The 22,535-nt window shown below is 31.0% G+C and overlaps 1 protein-coding gene across 1 annotated transcript; it reads right to left on the bottom strand.

Moving 5' to 3' along the window:
- Positions 1-1,809: 1,809 nt before the first annotated feature.
- LOC136276362 (uncharacterized) lies at positions 1,810-21,438 on the bottom strand. Its single transcript, XM_066088242.1, has 19 exons — positions 21,397-21,438; positions 18,329-18,471; positions 18,156-18,226; positions 14,414-14,580; positions 14,155-14,321; positions 10,109-10,295; positions 6,995-7,141; positions 6,670-6,843; positions 5,840-5,987; positions 5,542-5,697; positions 5,282-5,433; positions 4,960-5,098; positions 4,605-4,826; positions 4,442-4,508; positions 4,126-4,289; positions 3,367-3,494; positions 3,102-3,243; positions 2,254-2,502; positions 1,810-1,856 (listed from the first exon to the last, which is right to left on the bottom strand). The coding sequence occupies exons 1-19, from the start codon at positions 21,436-21,438 to the stop codon at positions 1,810-1,812; spliced, it is 2,712 nt and encodes a 903-aa protein (XP_065944314.1).
- Positions 21,439-22,535: the final 1,097 nt, after the last annotated feature.

Genomic DNA, 22,535 nt, shown 5'->3' on the forward strand with positions numbered 1-22,535 from the left:
TGCCAATTAAAACGAAATTGAACAGATAGTTTTTATGCTATCCGCCCTCATATTTTGGTCCTATAAACGTGTCTTGCCAGTTATTTTACATATAGAATTGTATACGATTTTAGATAAATTTGTAATAGATAAAAAAAACACCTTTCTTCCACTCACACAGAAAATGAAATGATCGCGCAAATTTTTTTTTTTCGTAAATCAAAAGTTCATTTTTAAATTGACTCTGCAATAAAAAAATGCACGACGTTTGTTTTTGGCAATTGTTACTTCAAAGTCTCAACTGACCTCATCGTAAGACGTGAATAACCTCGTGAATGACCTCTGACGTGAATAAAGTCGATTTTGAAGAAGCAGTGGAATTATTAAAATAAATCTTAACATTATCCTTAGGATTCATTTTATTAAAAATATTTTTTTATGATTAGTAATTTATTTTAAATAAAAACGTTACATGATAACCTATATATCTAATCATTTTACTCTGTATTTGCGTTTTACTATAGTTTTGCGCATTACCACAGGGTGCGAAATTTCAAACCCGCGACCGACATTAATAGGCATTTAATTGCATTTTGGATGTTATCCAAAAATTATTTTATAAATATTCTTAACTTCAAAAATAGCCTGGTACTGGACCCTGAATTTTTTTGGGCATCAACAGGTTTAAATGCAAAAAAGGAAGAATTTATTTACATGTATTAATTAAGGTCAAGATCTAGCAAATGATTCCATAGTGTATTTTTGGTGCTAGAACCATTATTACGTCATAATTGATTTTAAGAATCTTTTCCCCGTACTTTACGGCTTTAAAGGAATTATGTAGAAAATTAAACAATTTCTTGACATTCTGTGTTAAATCATGGGAAAAGTAATCCCGGTACATATATTGAATTTGACATCGTTTTAAAGAGAATGTCAAGAGCTTGTTTAATTCCGTTTTTTGGGGAGACTGTAAGCCTTGTAAATATATTTTATTTGTCCAAAATGGACAAAACTCCGAAAATTATTCCTCTATTCCTTCATATTTCATTGAAAATGACAGTTTAAAACGTGATTGATTTTTCATTGTGTTTACTAATCATTTTTAGCCCCGGAACACCCTGTCTAACAAAGCTAATGTTATGAAGCATCATCGAAAGAATTCATATCTTAAATTTTATAAACCTGTAACCACTTTTCATTTACTAGTTCTTGACCTTAAGAAAAATTATCTAAAACTGAGGAACGTTGGGAGTGTTCTTAAAGATAAAATTTGTTTGCATTTTTCTATTACTGTTTTTATAACTGCGGGCATATTGATTGATTATATATAAGGAGAGGACTAATATAGGCAACGCTCGTGTCAAATCCAGTTATGTTTTTTATGATGAAATATTAAACTAAATACTGATAAACACATAATGTATAATGCGAAGATTCAAGGATAAATGCTTAATATCATTGACATTTTTTTTGTTATGAGCAATCCATTTTATTGATCACAGTACTTCATATTTTTCCTATTCGAACAAGTGGCTCATGAGCCATTTCTCATCTAAAAACAATGTCAAACAATAGAGCTACTGACACATCCCTTCTGATTTGAGGTTAAATTTCTTCAAAACAACTTCCATTCATTTTTTATTAAAGTTTCTTCAGAAGATTTTATTCTATTCAATCATTTCTTTGCAAAAGTTCTTTATATTTGAACCATGGTTTACGGTTAACAAAAAGACATTTAAGATTTTCAGTCAGAGCAAAGTTTATGGTTTATTATGTAAAAAAAAAATACATGTGCCTATATTATGCGCACAAATTAACAAAAATTACTTACTTCACAATAACATGATGTGAAATTTCTGCAGTTTCATCTTTTCCTAGAATACAGCCAGAAGCAAATAAATAAATAAATTATGAACACTTAATACTCAAGGAGATTACTGCTCATAAAAGCAACATACATACCGGTTTTTCTGTCATTACTATAAATCTTTTCAAATACAATATGCATAGCTTGATTGGATCAAGGAGTTATGTATCTTTGATATGAGCTTTTTTTTCCTGATTAGTGTAAAGTTTGGAGATCCAAATCATTTTTTTTTTCAAATATATACATTAATAGATAGATAGAATAAATCAACCAATATTAAATCCAGTGACTCAGTAGATAAAGTCAAAGTATTATTCTTAACAACTTCAAGAACAAGCATGAAATGTACACTCATTTCAACCACATAATCATCAAACAGAGTTCAACACTCAATTCAAACATACCCCATTCATAGCTGAGAAGCACTTTAGTGTATGAATAGCCTTCAAATGCAACATGGAAAACAAAGCTACAGGTATCTAATTCAATGTAAGCCCGTAACGTCTTGGTGTAGGTCTGTCCTAAAAGTGGTACGGTGATATCTGCCCAGGCATCCAGTCTCATACAGTCATCTTGTATAGCATAATACAAGATCTTTCCAAGTTCTCCCCCAATCTGATGCAGTGATAAATTTTTCCCAAGTAGTGTGCATGCTGAAAACAATATTTGTAAGAATTACGAGTGCTGTTCGGAAATTATTGAGACATTTGCTCTAATTCCTTGAAAATAATAGTTAAACCCTTGAACTAGTACACCAAGACAAAATTTTAAAAGAGTATAAAAATTGTCTTGTCCATAGCATCATTCGATCATCTCTAGTGAGCTGACAGACTTGCTTGTGTCCAACGACCCGGAGCAACCGCAAACTTATCGCAACGTCATTTTAAAGCGTCCTGTTACGCCTATACTATATTTTAGTATCACCTTTAGGTCTACAGACACTTTGTAAGTAGAATTTTTAAGTTTTTAATTCGCCGAGTGTATGCATGTATGTCTGCGCCGGGTACCCCAATGATTGACTAGTTTATGTACCATAAAAAACAAAATACTTAATATTTTTAAATATTACTTTATTAAATTATTAATTTCGGTTTGATCAATGTAAATGCCAATTTTCACTAATATCCGTAACTTACGAAAGGAAAATATTTGTGTTGTCTCAATAGTTTCCGAACAACTCACGTATACTGACATCAATTATGCAATTTAACGAGCCTAAAAATACCTATTGAAAAAAATACATTGTACATACATAGGTCACTTTGCAGTAATCTAGAATTGAGAGTAGCTCGGTCTCCAGTCTGAGGTAAGTTTCTGGACATTAGAGCAGCCTTTATTTGTCCATCTGTCATTTTCTCTGGTCTAGGAGACGGTTCACTATCAAGCAGTATTTCCTAAATAACATTTCAAATGTAGAATATATACGCAAGCAGATGTTTGAAAAAGCAAGTGCGTCTGGAACTTAAAATATTTAAAGAAATTAATGAAAGAAATTAAATTCTGATTGAATTCCTTACCTTGGGAATATTCAGCAGCTTAAGAAATTCATTTATGAGTTCAGAAACGACTAATTTAGTGAGAGCTTTTCCTTGCTCTTTTATTCTTTTGACGAGTGCTTCTTTATCAAACAACTTTGAAAAATCCACTGTAATAGTTTTGAGAAATAGAGATAATGTAAAACCATAAGTACACAATTAACAAAAGTACAAATAACCGGTTTTGTTTAAGTTTAAGCACATATTTTTTTGTTCTATATTAGTACTAGATGGAAAAATATAAAATAATGCTACAAAATAGGCTCTGCTTCAACGATTGACACAATATAATATTTAATAATTGCATGACCACTTTTGAACCTTTACTTGCCACATACTGGTAGTTACATTCTTAGGTCAACCAGAAATTAAAGTATATGTATTACAATAGTTTGTAGAAAAGAAAGATTAAATTGTTCAAAACACCTCATCATTAATGATGTGATACCATCATATTAAATTTTTACGTTACATCAATGTTACTCGATCTTCTTTAAAGTAAAAGGACAGCTACACAGTATTTAAACTGACTGAACAAATATAAAAATATAAGTGGACGATTTTTAAACAAAAACTTCAATGCAGCAATATTAAAGTACCAGTAGACTAAATGTGAACCATTTGCTTAATAAAAACAGGAATCTTTGATTTAAATGTTAAAACTTTTTTCGCATGGTTCCATTCATATTGTCTACATTACCATATACATGTACATATATCTAGTAAAAAGTAAGTTCTTACATTTTGGCCAAATGATAGATCCATCAGGTTTACATGTGGGAATTGGTAGGATAGCATTGTCTAACAAATTTACAAAAAGAACACAGTCACTCATGTCTTCCTGACTACAAAATCCCACACCAAATGTTGCCAGTGTTGCCTCTTCTCCTTTAATGATACTGTATCTGTTGATGATAAAATTTTATAATGTGATGATTCTAACTTTCAGGTTCTATATATGTTATAAGTTCATCTGAAAGTACTGATGAAATCCTACCAAAGTCGAATAGTATATCACAAGATAATTCATTTTGTGATTTATTTCTCAATTACTTACTTAACAACTACTTCTATGCCACCCATGAGGTCAATCTTAATTCCAGTTTTCAGCTCGTTTTCAAAACCTAGAAGAAAAACGTATTTAGTCCTAATTGAAATTTACTTTTTCATACAGAGAATGGACTTGAAAAATTCATATCTGTTAAAAAAATTAAACTGACCATCGAAATTCAGACTGCCTGTGATCTTGATTGTGTAGTTGTACTTGTCGAATGCCATAACAAACTGCATTGGATTAGCACAAGGGTCAAGTCTAGCCCAAAACTTGAAGACTTTCAGAAACATTGCAAGTTTTACGTTAATGCAACACTCCACTCCTAAGCAGTAGCTGTCAAATGTGCAGTAAATATTCCTTGGCATAGTAAAGGACATCAGAGGACAGCCTGCATTGAAGTACATTTCATAAGAAATGCAAAACACAATATTGTGTAACAGATGAAGTTAAGTTTTAGAAAAGATAATACATATGTAATACTACAAAATTTAACACTCTTGGACCACAGTCTATTTACATACTTTGTTCAAGCTCCAAAAGTCTTGCAAGCATTTCTTCTCTAGAGCCTGAAGCATCTTTTCCTCTTTCTATCAGTTCATTCATAAGCTGGTCTTCAGTCATCTCATGAGGGCTAACACACGGTTTGTTCTCTATAAGTTCCTACAAAGATTTTTTTTATAACATTGTTGTAATTACTTGATTTGAAGAAAATTTGAAGAAAATATAATTTCAAATAGAAATATTAAGTGATATATAAATTCAGATTCTAGCTGTACATGTACATAAGAACAAATATAATTATTTGATAATTATATAATAAATTATGGCGCAACATATTCATACCTTAATGGTTATCATCACTTTGGCCATTGCCTGTTTACTTTTGTCCATTCCAAGCTTATCCAAAAACTCAATAATTGTGCCAAACTTAAGTCGCCGGATGTTGAACTTTTGCAAAAATTTGTCAGCTGCTTTCAATAGTTTTGCAAAAAATCCTAGAAAAAATTCTTTCGTCAGATTTTTATCTAGGTCTACCCTTCATCGTAAAAGTTAAATACAACAGGCATGCAAATCAATGTTATTGTTACTCTATTACTACTGACCTTTTTTTTCATTGGATGGAGCAACTGTTGTAGTAGTAGTAACTGGCTTGTTGTTCCCTACTAAGGCTGGACACATATCCTCTTGATCATCAATACCAAAGATGTCAGAATTTGGAGGCTGTGTTTGAACAGCATTGAACGTACTGTCTTGATCGTCTGTCAAAATATATCTTACCTTAAAGCTTTAATTCTTTTATAGAGGCTTGAATTGAATTATGTTAAATATGCACAAATGTAAACGATTTGACATGAATTTTAACAAAACAATCACATAATAAATATTTATAATTGTAAGAACCTTTAATATCGTCACTGAAGTCTGGGTCAAAAGAAGAAGGTAGCTCTGGTATTTCAGCAGCGAAATCCGTGTTTTCCAGTTTAGGGTCATTATTTTCTGGTTGCTGACCACCTAACCCAACAATAAATCCTGCAGCGATTGTTTGATCCTAATACAATAAGACAAAAATGTTGATGTGGTAAAATGAAGCTTAGAAACACAACAGGAACATTCATGTAATGTGTAACCTTACGTGTGCAAATAATATTATCAAATAATCTACATGGAAACATGAAGACCTTGCTATATCTTAAAATAAACTTTTCCTAGAGAAAAAGAACTTGATGGTCACAAATATTTCTTGAAATCCCCAAAACTCTCGATAAAAATATTGAAGATGGCTAAACTGCATATTTATAATAACTGTCCCGTTTATCATTGGTAAATTGCAAAAGAAAATAGCTCCAAATAAAAGTTTGTTTACAACGATGTTAAAGTCAAAAATAAAAACAAACGTGCTTAAAATATGTTCTTTGAAGAGAACTTTAATATCAAATACTTTATTATAAACTTTGCTATTTCACTAAATATCCTGGGGGTATTTTGTGCGATATTTCATTTTTTTTCACGTTTATCATCAATTTTTATTTCAAAACGAAAGGAAATACATGAAATATATTATATTATACAAAACTGGAAAAATAAACATGATAAGCACAGATTACCAAAATGTCCACTCAATTTGCAATATGCAAATAACCACTTTTAATTGTTAGTAATTTCGTATTTATTTTCATCAGTGAAGAAACCATCCACACGAATTATTCACGATAAAGTTCCCAAGTACATACCATTAGTACCAATTTGTAATCATCACATTCCTGCTTCCATTCAGGCATTGTTACAAGTTCAAATTCTAGATACTTTGTAGGGTCTATATAATCATCATCTTTATGAAAAGCGAGGTGTATGTGATTTTTACATATTGAATGCTTGGAGGTTCCAAGTTTTTGACCAGCCTGAAACTGAAATTAAACAGCATCTGTGTATGATGATACTTTTAATCATAAAAACATGAACTGCACAAATGATGAATTTAACAATACATATATCGTTATAGAAACTGATTCATGTTTATTAACATTATAGAAATCGATAACGTATATTCATTCTTACAGATCGTGGTTCCTCTTCTTCTATATTACTATTTGCCTCAATATTGGTGATGTATATGATGGTTCCCTTTAGCGAGCCTCCTTGTACAACCAATTTTACTGTGTCACTATCCTCTTTTGTGACTTCTCCGGCAAAAGGAGCAACAATCTATAATTGTGTGCATAACATTTAAAATGATGTAATGAAAATAATGTAAGGATTCTATCAATACAAGTAGCAAATTTCTGAAGTTAGTTAATGAATAAAATGTGCACCTTTTTATCATTCTACAAGTACTATCGTGAACTGCATTTTTTGTCAGTCTTTGAACATCCTGAATTGTTGCATAGTATTTTGGCCTGCTTCTTTTTTTTTAATGATAAAATCTAAGAAACTGCAACTTTTAAACGAAGTAAAAATACCTTAGATTACACATGACTTTCGCAAAATTAAATCTTCCTTTTGAATCATGTAGGCAGTTTTGATTTTGGCAGGAATAAAAACTTATTAAGAGTAACACTTTTTGTAGATGAAGATTAGTGAATTCAATCTGTTGTAATCAGAACAAATCTAATTAGTAAATATAAACGATTGTCAGCTAAGCAACAACAAAGTTATACAAAAGTATAAAGATAATACGGTTTTTTTACATTAAGCATTATAATTTCACTAATGAACTAATTTACATGTACATGTACGTTCAGATCTCTGACTTTACCTTATTAAAATCAAGTTTTTGAATACAAACCCATTATAGAGTTAATGGATCAATAAATGTGGTTTGCTGTTAAACTTTTTTTATAGCAGAAAAAATCGGTTCACACTAATGCTTCAAATTGGAAAAACTTTTAATCAGAACCCACCAATAAACTATTTTCAAATTTTGATAAAGAAAGACATCAAAAATGAAATTGTGTTAAAAAATAATACAAAAATATTAATTTAAAAAATAAAACAAGAGGCCCACAAATAATATACCTACATTTAAAATTGTAAATATAAAAAAACCTGCAACGTCATCACCAAAATCATAAACTATAGAGGTGTGGTTTGTTCACATGAAAAATGGAACTGTATCTTACAATCTGAGGTCGGTAAGCATGTAAGAGCGAAAGTCTGCAGCAATTAAGCAAAGCGTCATAATTGGTAAATACTGTTTGGTGAAAATTTAGATTTAATGTTTTTACAGAGTGAGTTACGAAATAAGGTTTATCACTGATCATTCAAAAATTTAGAAGGTTTGCGCCGTAAATTGCAAGTTTTGTGTAGGTCTATGTTTATTGTCACATGCAAACCTTTAAAAGTAAGCGTGCCATAATTAGATTAAAGTTTTCTGTTAATTCATTGTCAGTATCTGTTGTGAATTCTTTGAACATAATACTGCCACAAATAAAATTGATGCGTTTAAAATATTTGAATTCACTTTGCTGAAAAAATGTAAATAGGAAACCGTTTCATGTTTAAAACATCTATGTACGAGACAGTGTATGTGACAAACGCTCGACGGTTTCTGAGACGAAAAATAGATTTGTGCTACGTGGAGCAGATCAACAGCCCTTGTCTTAGCCAATATCGACCTTTTTTTCGTCGGCCGACCAATTTTGTGTCCGTAGCGCCGAAATTTAATTTTTTTCTGCGTCGGCGGCCGATTATTTTTTTTTTTTTACTAAATCAGACATTGAACAGTTCGTCGAACAACTATTGATCATCGTTTGACCATCGGCAGACAGTTTGTTACATGTATGTTACATATATGTCTGTCGTCAGTCGGTCGACATTTAAAAATTTCTTAAATGTCGGCCGGAAGACACCGATTGTCGACCGAAAATCTACCGAGAGTCTGTTTGACGATTTTAACAAATCAGCTGATGAATGACCGACCACACTCGGTTTATGATAAACATCTACCATCTAACGGTCGATGGGTGGCGATCAAGCGGATGAAGCCGTGCTTCAAACTTTTATTGTCGTCTGATCTGTCGGGCAATTTTGACAAATTGGCTGATGGACAACCGAGCGTATTCGGATTACATTAAACATCTACTGTCTATGGGTCGATAAGCGTTGGTCATGCAATGCTTCAGGCCTTTTTTGTTAATAAATCGAAGCAATGCCTACGTGGTAACCGAATAATATTCAGCAAGTGCGAAAATGTTTATGTAAAAGGCCAACCGTAGAAATAAAACTGTAGCTCAATGTTCGATAATCGAGCTAAAATTCACCAATGATAAAAACTAATCAAAGTACTGACGTACTGACGGGAGTTGATTTCATCGATTATCATTTATTTTAAAATCAACTTCTCTTGCATGGCAATTAGTTTCTAGTCTGTATTGGTATTATGCACTTTTTTATTATTAGAATTTAGACTTTTCCGACAAGAATTTCCAGAAACCCCATATGAATCATGTTGTGTAATATTTAAAGATATATTTCAAACTATATATAAGTAATCAAAGCAATTCTAAAAAATTTATGGATCCAAACACTATTGATATCGAACTCTAGTCTCGTTCAACCAGACGCTCGGCTGTCTCCGTTAATCTCTGACAAGCAAGAGAGCCTTTCTGCTTCTCGGAGATTTACGGAGACAGCCGAGCGTTTGGTTGAACGAGGCTATATTAAACTCTGGTGTTGGAATACATGAGACTATAAAAATATATAAGTTGTTCGTATTATATAAAATCTGACTATTTTCAAAGTGTTTATTGATAAGTTTCCTTGAAAAACAATGCTTCAGCATACATTACTTTGAATTTTTCTATTATCTTCAAGAACTAAGTCTTGTCAGAGGTGATGATTTGTGCTTAGGTCCAAACACTGTTTCACTTTCGGTTTGCCAGAGTAACTGCAGAGGAGAGTTGATTAAAATCAACTCCCAAAAATGTTAGGTACCGGTGCTCCTAGAAATTAATGTGACTACTCCGAGGCGTACGATACCAGTTTCGGGCGTTCATGGTTCAAGATACCAGGAAACTTTTCTCGCCCGAACATCGGCTTAAATTTGACTTAGGCTTTACATAAAATAATATCGTCACTCAACGCATAGCTGTACCGGCCGTACTGAATACTTTCAAGTGAGATCTGCGATAAAACCATAAAGACGAGCAAAAGACACTGAACACAATTTTGTACCGTTTTTCCACTTTCTACAAGTATATCCACCCCGACATGTTTATAGTCTGTGTGTCCACTTCCAAGACGTGAAGGATATTCTCCACTTCCACTACACTGGTCATCTTTCTCTCGTCGTCTAACAGGGAAATCACCATGTGCTCTTGTTCCGAAAAGGGAATCTATAATTCCCCTTGCTGTTTCATATCTAAATATAAACATACATAGAGATATTAAGTTTTTAAAAAGCATTTACGAATTATCATGATAATAAAACAAGAGGCCCATGGGCCACATCGCCAACTGAACAGCAGTTCACTGTATCATTTAATTTTTTTTTAAAAACTATTTTCCCAATATAACTCAAATTCAAACATTGAACCCCTCTTGGAACCCCATTATTAGTTTAGGGTAACAATGTAACAATTTAAACAGTTTTAAATGTACTCTTTCTACGAATGTTTGCATAGTAATTGTAGCATTGCAGTTCTTGAAGAGAACATTTTTAAACATTTTCGCATATTTCAATTTAAAAGTTTGAACCCCTTTTGGGATCCCAAGTATTAGTCTTAGTGTCGCGATTTCAACAATTTATGATCTACATTATTTGAGGATTCTTGCATAGTAATCTCACAAATTGTAGCATTGTAGTTCTTGATAAGAAGATTTTTCCCCTATAAATTTCTATGTCATACTTTAAACCCCTTTTTGTGCCCCGGTATTAGTCCGGTGGTCACTATTTTTACAATTTAAAATCTTCATTATTCGAGTATGTTTCCATAGTTATTTCAAAAACTGTAGCATTGTAGTTCCTGAGAAGAAGATTTTTAAACATTTCTCTATTCTCAAATCAGATGAAGAACTGGCTCACGTTTAATTAAAATTCAAGTTTATTAATAACAATAGGCTACAAAAGAACCTAAAGAGGATACTGTGTTCATTTATAATCAAGAAATTTATAAACACCGTTACTAAATGTATATGAAGCGACATTTTAATATCTTTTAAGGTCTTCTCTTACATCAAAAATAAACATTTGATAAAAAAACTTGAATCATTGATCTTAAAAAAGTCATTCTTATTATAAAAAAAATATTTCTGATATCCGAAAATCTTTTTTTGATACACAAATTCGAATTATTGATATCAAAGAAAGATTTTCTGATATAAAGAATAAAGTTGATTTTTCGATTTCGAAAGAAAAATCGATTTTTATATATTCAAAAATATGACATACATAAAATAACTATCAACTTAATAAATGCACCCTGTCATGCAACTTTCGTACTGCGTTAATTATTGTATTTCAAACCTGTAGATACATTTTAAGAATGATAAAGTATGCCTAACTTTAAACCTTATTTCATTTTGACAAGTTCATCCACATATACAATGACTACCAATCCTTTCTTTTCGAGTTGCTGTGAATATTTAGACGATCCTAAAAAAATGATGGGTTGCTTAATATATAGGAACTAAACAGGCTTAGTCATTCAATGCATAAGACTAGACATATTAAGAGCATTTATTTAATTCTTACATTAAATAAATATTTAAATTAAAATCAACAAATATTGTAATGCACAAATTGGACTCTGTAGTTAAGTAATTAAATTTTTGGTTGAGGGAGTATTCATTAAATATTTGAAAGTTGTTAGCCATTTTATTTTAATTTCTGCTATTAAAATATTTAAATTTTGATATCCAAAAATCAGTTTGAATTTCTAATTAAAAAAATCATTTTTGATACCGAAACAGAAATATCTGATATAAGAAAAAAATTGATATCAAAAAATCAATGTTTAAATATCATGAAATGGATTATATTTTTTTAAAATTATTTTTGAGGTAGTTTCTGATATCAGAAAATGATTTTTTGATATCAAGGATTCGAATTTGATATCAAAAAATCATTTTCTGATATCAAAAAATACCTCAAAAATAAAAAAATAAATAATGCAGCACGTGCCCGTTATTAATGCAAGGTATCTCTATTTTGGGGGGAAAACAATTCCAGATAAATTTGGATATGGCATGTTATTTCAAAAAATTAATATAAACTATTGTATGTGATGGTTGCAACTTGTTTTATATCGGCGAAACAGGGACTATATTATGAGCAAGATTTCGTGTGCATACACGTCAGATTAGAGACCCAAAAAATCGTAAAATAAAACTCAGTAAGCACATTGATTTATGTGGGCAATTCAAAGCGTAACTGTCCTTTTTATTAACTTTTTATAGAAAATGCAACAGAAAGAAAAAAATATATATTTTAATCAAATTGCCTCAACAGACTGCTATTTAACTTGACATACTTACATTTGCAAATAAGCTTACGTATATGAACCTATAGAAAAGCGATTTTGTTCAATTCTGTGTGAACTTTTTAATGACTTCACAATATTTACCGCAAGCGCTTATCGCTAGCATTATTGTAAACATTAAAAGCACAGTTATTTTAATAATTTTGAACGATTTTCCTTTTCCAAATCTCAATATAAGTAAAATGTAAATATACAGCAATGTAAACACGTTCACCAGGATAAGAACTTGGTTGGTATGTGATCAAATCTTCTGAGAAGACCTTTATGCTTCACAGGATTTGACCAAATGACCGACCAAGTTCATATTCCGCTGAAATTTTTAAAATGGTAAGATGTTTACCGGTACATAAACTTGGTAAGTACGTGATCAAATCATCTGAGACGCGAGATTGTTAACATTAAAAACACGATTAACTTTATCATTCTCAAAGATTTATCTTTCTCATACATAAATATAAGTAATAAACAGCAATATTAAAAAGATCATATAGATATGAATTTCAATACATTCTATTTTGACTGTTTTTTTTATAATTTCCCTTTTGAAAACGATGTAACTCTTCATTTCAATTAAGGTTAGATCTAGAGAATAAAATGTACCTACAGGTTTATGAAATGAACGATATATATTCTTTCAATGATGCTTCATACACTGTAACAATATCTCTGTTTTATGGGATGTATATCGGTTCAACGGGGCATGGTCATGATTTTGGTTAAATTTATTCTATTTTTCTGTTTATATTGTTTACAATGCTTTAGCAATGCATTTTTATTGATCATTCCAAATTTGAGTGTCAGTCATAGAGATATAAGCAAGATACGGAGCTTACAATTAATTGTTATGTTAATAAGGCTCGTTCCTTCTTTTTGCTTAAATTGGTTCAATATACCGGTAAAAAATCTTCTTTAAGCTGACTTCTTCGTTTTGAATATAAATGAACATTTCTTAGCGTTTATCACTTTCATTTTACATGCATGTCTAAACCTGGAATTTTCTGATCAACACTCAAAATGTAAACAAAAACTTTGTTTTCCCAAAGAATAATTGTGAGTTCTATATCTCGTTTATAACTCAACTACCGACACTCAAACTTTTGTTGACTTTTATAGATTTCTTACTGAAGAATATAACATTTACAAGTTTTTATTTGTAGTCCATGAGCCACATCGCTCACATGAAAAACGTTAACAGTTCATTGTATCATTTTAATTAAGTTTTCTAATATTTTCCAAATTTATTTCAAAGTTATACATTGAACCCCTCATAGGGCCCCATTATTAGTCTAGGATCACAATTTCAAAAATTTAGACTCTACCTTATTTAAGAATGCTTACATAGCAATTGTAGCATTGTAGTTCTTGAGAATAAGATTTTAAAACATTTTTTCCATATATTTCTATTTAAAAACTTTGAACCTCTCTTGAGTTCCCAAGTATTAGTCCGTGGTTTACAATTTCAGCCATTCAAAATCTCCATTCTTTGAGAATGATGGCATAGCAATCTCAAAAGTTGTAGAATTGTAGTTCTTAAGAAAATATTTCTAAAATTTACTTTAAATTTTTTCTAGCACCGTATGTTAAATTTTGAACCACTCTTGGGCCCCAGTATTAGTTCAGGGGTCACAGTTTGAACAATTTATAATATACATTATTTTAAGGGTACATGTAATTTTGCACTATTTCAGAAAATGCAACTGAAAACTCGATTGTACATGCCCCATTTACAATCACACTTACCCTTCTTTTAAGATATCATAGGCATCTTTAACAGACTTGATTATGTTGAAGACCTTTCCATATCTGTTAATAAATGTATCTGCCATTCCAATTAAACCACTAAACGGCTCCATTAGCTCTTTTTCAATTGTTTCTAATAAATTCACTGCCTCTTGTTTCATGCTTTGCTGAAAAAAATGTATGATGCATAAAATAAATATTTTATATTCTATTAACAAAAATAACAAGCTTGATGATTTGTTAAAAGAGTAATAAATACAGTTGAGATTTTTCCCTTTGAGAACTTCTTCACAACATCTTCTCCCTCTTCCAACTTTTCATGAACCCACTTTTGACCAGCTGTCTTCATACTATGAAATGCTTTGGTTGCTAAGTCAGTGTACTCAGATATCAGAGCTGCCACATCAAACCAATACGGCTTGTCATCTGTTTAATGTAAAAAATCAAATAAATATTTCATATAAAAACAAATTGCTGCACCAGCAGTAACCTTTTATTATTTAATATTTACCAACAGAAATAAGTTATCAAAGTAACTCAAGTGATCTACGAATTGCATATTTTACTGTACCTGTATGGTCATATTTATCAAATACACACCCTAATAATACACGCACGCATGAACCTCAAACCCGTGTCAATTTTACAATTTAAGGAGAGGACATCACAGACATGTTAACAATAAATTTTGTCAATATCCAATAACTATGAAAGTAAAGAAAATATTATTAATTTTTATACATTTTTACTACAATGTATGTGCCCATATTGGCCCTATCCAAGACCCAGAGGTCTTGAAATTTACAAATTATATAAATGGCTTCACAGACATCACAATCACGCATCTAGATTTCCTTAAATATATATTGGAGTTAAAAAGGATATTTTCTAAGATATAATTTAGATTTAATGATATTTCATTCAGAATTTAGTAATATTTCAGAGCTTGACCCCCTGACTAAGGGGCAATTAATTTCGCAATTTGGGTAGAGATTTGGATAGAGAATTTATTTTTTAAAAATAATTTTGCTGTTTGTTTTTCCAAAATGTATATGGCAGAAGAGAGGGTATTTAACATTTTTAAATGCATGTTGACTAAATGGCCCAATTGACCCGCGCCTAAACTAACAAAGACCAAATACAATAGATCACATGAGTTGATATATAATTTCAATAATTAAGCACAATGCGATATATATTCGATAAATACCATTTCTTAAAAAAAAACCCCGTTTTTTAAAACGCTAATTTCATATAATTCAATTCTAAGAAATTCATGCCCGCCTCGAATGAATGAGTAAGCCATACTTTTCTCTTTGGCTTAATGCATCGTTTAAAATTCCCGGATCAATGACGCATAAGCGACATTTTAGTACAATGTATTTTACCATGGAAATATGCAATACTTTCAAATATACTGCTAATGATTTGTTGCATGCGCATTTTTATTGTGATATGCCAATATATAAACACTATGCCTAGTAGCAACATTGCTCACCTGAGTCACATTGACCAACATTCTAATTACTTTGGAATCATCATTGTTAGCACGGTGCCAATGTTCAAGGCTTTCGTTGGTCACCCTTTTCTTATAAATTTACATCCCCACACATATTTTAATTTGTAAAAAATTTGACCCTCATGGTGGCTCAACCCTACCCCAGGGATCATGATTTAAACAACTTTGAATATATACACTACCTGAGGATGCTTCCACACACGTTTCAGGTTTCCTGACTGAAAACTTTCAGAGAAGCTTTTTTAAAAAAAGATTTACGCTATATTTTACTATTTAAAAATTCGACCCCCGTTGGGACCCCACCCTACTCTCGAGGGTCATGATTTTCACAACTTTCATTATTTTCACAACTTTGAGTTTACACTATCGGAGGATTCTTCTACACAAGTGTTTGCTTTCCTGGCCAATTGGTTTCTGAGAAGATTTTTGAAAAGTTCTAAAAATATTTTAATAATTATTAATTATCTCCCCTTGAAAAAAGTGTATTCCTTAATGTTCACAACTTTGCATCTCCTTTTCTTAAGGACGCTTTGTACCAAATTGGTAGAAATTGGCCGAATGGTTCTTAAGACGATGTTGAAAATGTGCAAAGTTTACAGACAGACAAAATGTGATCAGAAAAGCTCACTTAAGGACGCTGGATTTTGTGATCAAAAGTCTTTAATTTTTTTCTAAAGTGTTTTTTTAAAACATACACACATAGCTTAACCAATATCCAAAACAAGATTTTGGGGTCTATATGCTCCTTTCGGTGCTACAATGTATTTAATATGACCTTTCTGCACTGAAAGTGCAAATTGCACATAAATCACTTTTCCATCTGAAATTTTTATCGGAATAAACCATGGCATCAAACAAAAGTTTGTTTATACTATTTAAAAAAAAATAAAATCAAAGAAGATGGGGGGGGGGGGAATAAGATAGCGCAAATTCCCATTCAGTTTAGTCGTAAAATTCAATTTTGTATTTATTTTTTTCAATTGAATCTATTCAAATATATTTTAATTCAAGCTTGCAAAGCACAATTCCTTACTATATTCAGTTTTTAATATATTTAACAAAAGATAAGAAAAAAATATTGCCTTAAATTTCTGTGGTATCGAACCCATAACATAAAAACCCTAGATGTATAAGGTTATGTCGGGTGCTCTAAGCAATGAGCCATTTCGGACACAACAGAGTAGCGTGTTTTATATACTATGTGTCACTTTGGTCTCGAATTTACGCACTTGTATTATTTTTTTAAAACGTTGAATTGTTGGGATACACAATTATATTTCTAATGTATAGTGGGTCAACTCTCCACGTTTTTGTTGATTGAAATCGGTTTGTTTTCCATTAGACCTTATTTAGGCTATGAGAAAAACATGGAGCACAGACCCACTCGATATAAGAAAATGCCTTGAAGTTCAAAAAATGACACTATTTGCAGGCTTTGATACGCATACGCCTGTTTGAGTCAACACATTCCCGGTATTGAACATACAAGTTAAAAATCATTGAATGTTAAATATATATTGTTTTAAATGATATTTTAAGAAATACCAGATTGATTTGATATTTTAATTTTTCAGTATCTTGTCCGACAGTGCATGAGCATTTTACACGCCTTATCCACCCATCTTCTTCACATAAGAAAAACATTTGCAATCTCTTTACCTTATTCATATTTTGACCTTTTTGCACTGATAAAATGCTATTCTTAGTAATTAATGATTCAAAATGCAATAAAATTATTTAAAAGTCTCAACCTTTTTCTCAAATGATAATAGATTTGTCAGAAAAATCTTAAAAGGTAAGAAAATAAAACCAGCGCTTATCATCACCGCAATTAAAGGGGTTACTTAAAAGAGAAGCTAGCTGTGTTTTGTTTTATCTCTCATACGTTGTCTTAAAGCATCAGTGCTTGCGAATCTGAAGAAAAAAATTATGGGTCTATGATGTAAACTTTGATATGGCATGAAATAAGCTAATTTTAGGCAAAAATTGGAGTTAATTTTTTCTTGACTTTTATGAAATATCAGTTTAATATGTTAATATATGTCAATATAAATATAACAATATCGTTAAAATATGTGTTCCAAAACAGCATGACAATATCCCAAATGCACAAACTATCTGTAATAAATATGTAATTTTCCCTTAACTATTTTATTCAATATAGTTTATTTGGCATTGCAAAAATATTAATATACAAGTAGAATTAATATATGATGCATAATACAAGGCTAGAGGTGACACAAAATGGCTACCAACCCCCCTCCCCCGAGGAACGAACCGCTTTAAGCTTTCGGCTCAGGTGAGCTAAAAAGACTTTTGCATTCTGCGTTATTACATTTCTCATTCATCTCAATGTAGTAGGTTCCAACACAAGATGTAGGTAAATTCAATATAGTTTATCACATATTGTGTTGTTTTATGTCGCAACAATTCTACATTGATTGTATTGACATTACTGTTGCATATAGTAAACAAAACGAACCTCTTAGAAAGAAACAAGCATCTTGAATTTTGTCTTTCTGCTCAAGGACGATTTTCACTGCTTGATAAATCCTAATAAAAGAACATATTATATTGTTTCAGAAATACTGAAAACTTTATGTGGCAATGATAATTTTGTTGATCCTCTTTAACATAAAAATCATACAAACATACTTGAAAATACTTCCTCCAATTTTCAACAATGCTTCTTTGGGATTTTTCAATAGTATTTTAAAGCCGTCAATAATATCTTTCACTGCATCAAACACTGCTTTTCCTTGTTGTGGAATGACAACTTTAATAGTTTGCTCAATTTCCTGTTAAAGATTATAAAAACCACACAAAAAATTAAAGAATTGCTTCATTTGGTACTTAAGGAAAGAGTCTTTTCTGGTTTTCGACTTTTCAAACGTAAATTTGATTAATTGTTCATTAAATCAAGATGAGAAGAAATTAAAATAGTGTATGTTTCTTTCTTTTTTACTATCAAACAACTTGGCATAGACAAAGTAATCAATGTTTAGAATCTAACGAGGACTATATCTTTGGCGGAATATTGGCTTAGGAAAATATCACATGTTTCGCAATTTAGAATTGCTGCAGATTAATGAGTCTGTTTTAGCATTTTAAAAACAATATCATTAATGTTTGATTTTTTACTAATGTGAACTAATACTTATCTTTCAGAATATGTTTTCAAAATGTGATTTGCCTATCAAATTACATTTTTATAAGCTTTTTAAAGCGCCTATTCTATACATTGATTTGTGTGAAAAAATTACCAAAAACAGTTTTTCTCTCTTATTAAATGGTCAATATATTAGCTCTTCTGTCAATTTCAATCTTTATATAAAGTCTTCATAATACGTAAAAATAAAAAATATATTAATATTGGAAGCATAAAAAAATAATCAAAATTCTTCTAAATTTAGGAAAATTAGAGGCATTGCGGGCTAAGCAATATCAACTTTAGTATAAAAATTTATTACAATTTAGTAGTAAAAGCTGATAGACATTCTGATATTCTATCATTTCATTGAAGGATAGAATCTTTAAAACTTAAATCAAAGGCCTGATGGGCCACAATGGCGTCGAGTTAAAGTTAATTTGAAGAGTAAAAACCTAAATCATTTTTTTAACAAGTGAAAAGCTGTCAATGTAACAGCACACCGGGTTTTCTTTTTATATGCGAACTGTATCCATAATCCATGTTAACCCATATCCAGTAAAATGGTATGCAATATTTTGCTAAAAAAGACTAAGTTCAAAAGCTGGTATTTTTTCATAAATAATCAGAAATAAAAATCCTAGAAATATGCACAACTCTAATACATGTACAATTAATCTGCAAAAGAACAACTTTTTATCTATAAAACTGTAGGAATAGTTATCCGTACAATGAGGTAACCCTATATGCAATATTTTGCTAAAAATTGACTAACTTCAAAAGCTGGTATTTTTGTCACAAATTATCAGTAATCAAAATCCTAGCACTATGCACACCTCTGATTAATGTATAATTGATCTGCAAAAGAACAACTTCTTATCTTGAAAACTGTAGGAGAAGTTATCCGAACAATGAGGGTACACTATATGCAATATTTTGCCAAAAATTGACTAAATTCAAAAGCTGGTGTTTTTTTCATAAATAATCAAAAATCAAAATCCTAGCAATATGCATACCTCTGATATATGTTTAATTGATCTCCAAAAGAACAACTTCCTATCTTGAAAACTGTAGGAGGACTTATCCGTACAATGAGGGTACCCTATATGCAATATTGTGCCAAAAATGACAAAGTTCAAAAGCTGGTGTTTTTTTCATAAATTATCAGTAATCAATTTTAACTTAATACAAAAAAAATACATTAGTCAACTTTAAAAAAAAAATAGAAAATGTTTTATCACATAACTAATAAAATTACAATTCATTACAAATTTGCTCACCTAATTCTTAAAAAGTTTTGAATTTCAATTGAAAATTTAAGTTAATAGAAATATTTTAGAAGTTAATAATTGTTTAGATTTTTTTTCTCTATTCATATGGAAATAAATATTAAAATTATGATTGTGTTTAATTCTATATATTGTATACTGCTGATAACCACTCTGTCTCTTATTATCAATTTCATCTAAAATTCACAAGGGTCCAAATGACACGGGCCGAAAAGACCCGGGGTAGATAAAAGAAAGCACCCATTCACGTTGTTTGCAAAGTGAAAGTAGTTCACTAGTTGGTTTAAAATAACTTTTGGTTGTAGATGTACTTATCGCTCGATTAGGAAGTTTTGTTTCTACAAGATCAAACATTTGTGCATTGTCAATTTTCGATATGGATACAAAATAATCTATTTTGCAGGCTGGTACATTTCATAACAAAACTGAGTATGTAAGCCCAGCTACCGCATGGGTCTCGGTGCTAGTGTATTCATCCGCTGAAACCGAGACATACATGTATTGTCTTCAATAAAATGTGAACAATTTTAAAGACGGCAACCATTTCGAATCTGCAAACTTGTTTTGTTGACGAACAGTTCTGCTCGAAATTGAAGTATGTCATCTATTTTTCTTCAAACACATACGGAAACTTTGCACTCATTTGAGTTGTTTGGCTCCTAAAAATGTTGGCAACTTCCGGACGTACGATCCTTAGATGGCTTTCGAGCTTCGCTCGACGCCATAAAAAATGTCTACATAACTGCAAAGAGCTACATTTATTTTTATCATCCTGAAAGTTGAGGAAAATGGTAGTGACCCTGACCTGACCTTTTTGCGAAAACAAAAAGGTCAAATTTTATTAAACTGATAGAATCATTGGGTAATATGATATGTTTGACTGTGTCGAAGTTTCATGAATTTCTTATTATAAGAAGTATGTTTGATAACGAGAAGACTCCTTCCTTAAAATACACACTGGAATAAAGTACATAGAATATTGCTTTCAGAGAAGACATTTGAATATAAACCATTCACATTTCTGACCTTTTCTTTAGAACAACTAGTTCACATTTGACTTGGTAAAATTATCATTTTGAGAAGAGAATTGTAAATTGATAAAAAAAGAGTTAAATAGCCTTTCCAAAGGGAAAATATCACACAATATTGAAAATAGGGTACATGTTTTTAAAAATCTTCTTATCAAGTACCACTGCACCAGAAATGACAATATTTACAGCAGGGCTTGCATTATAATGACTCTTGAAGAACTGAGCTTTACTGATAATTTTGCCTGATTATCTCACTTCCAGAAGCACAATAAGAAACAAGAGGTCTAGAGGCCACATTGCTCACCTGATCAACAATAGTAACAATTTTACTGGTCAAATCTACTACAAGCTATCAAATGAAAATATCTGAACGAATTGAGTTGATCTTCTTTAGAAAGATTTTTTAATTATTCCAAATCTAAACATCAAGCTACTTTTTGGTCTGAAATTTTTAGACCCTCTATTGTAACAGAACAAGTTATAACAATAGTTTAAGCTTTTTTGAGCACATGGTTTTTTTTAAAGAATATTTTGAAAACCGTCTTCAAAACATGATTTGAACAACCTTAAATATCAGAGGTATATCTTACCTGAGGAGGCTTTTACAAAACTGACCAAATGGTCTTGATAACTCACCCCCTCCCCCCCCCCCCCCTCAAAATTTGAACAAACTTAAATCTACCCTACTTTAGGATGCCTCCATGCATGTACTTTTCTGGAAAATAGTATGTGATAAAAAATATATTTTTATTGCAGTAGCAAAACACGTATTGTAAATGTAGAAGCAAGTCTTGTCGCATCCAATTTTTTTATGAATCTTCTTAATCTCCCAATTGGAATCGAATGTGACTCGTTTCAATTTGAATCCTCTTCACTTAAAGTTGCTTTGTTTTGTTGAAATAGGGCTGATGTTTTTGGGGTAGAAGTTATGTGAAAATGTGAAAAGATTACAGATGGACAATGAGACGGATGCCCAACAAAAAGTAATCAGAAAAGCTCACTCAAGCTTTCAGCTTTGGTAAGCTAAAAACTGACAGGCTCAACAAATATGCGATACCATTGACTTTAAGATTTATACAAAAAAAACCCAGCATGACCTTAAAAATATTAAGTAGGGGTCCGGAAGAAAAATCATATCCTTCCATATTGACATTGATTTGCAATCTTTTTAATCAATTTTAAAGTTGACAACATATTTATAAACTTATTAAAATTCTATAGCTTGTATATTCTGAAAATATCTTTCTATAAATATTATAAAATTGCTTAGGTTTGACAATTTCTGTATGTATATATAGTCTCCATTACTATGCAAAGAATGCCTCTGCAACAATTTTAATGGTATTTTGATATCTTTTACAACCATGTGCACATTTATAGCATGAAAATTGGTG

The sequence above is a fragment of the Magallana gigas genome, chromosome 6 (assembly GCF_963853765.1).
Source record: "Magallana gigas chromosome 6, xbMagGiga1.1, whole genome shotgun sequence".
Taxonomy (NCBI): domain Eukaryota; kingdom Metazoa; phylum Mollusca; class Bivalvia; order Ostreida; family Ostreidae; genus Magallana; species Magallana gigas.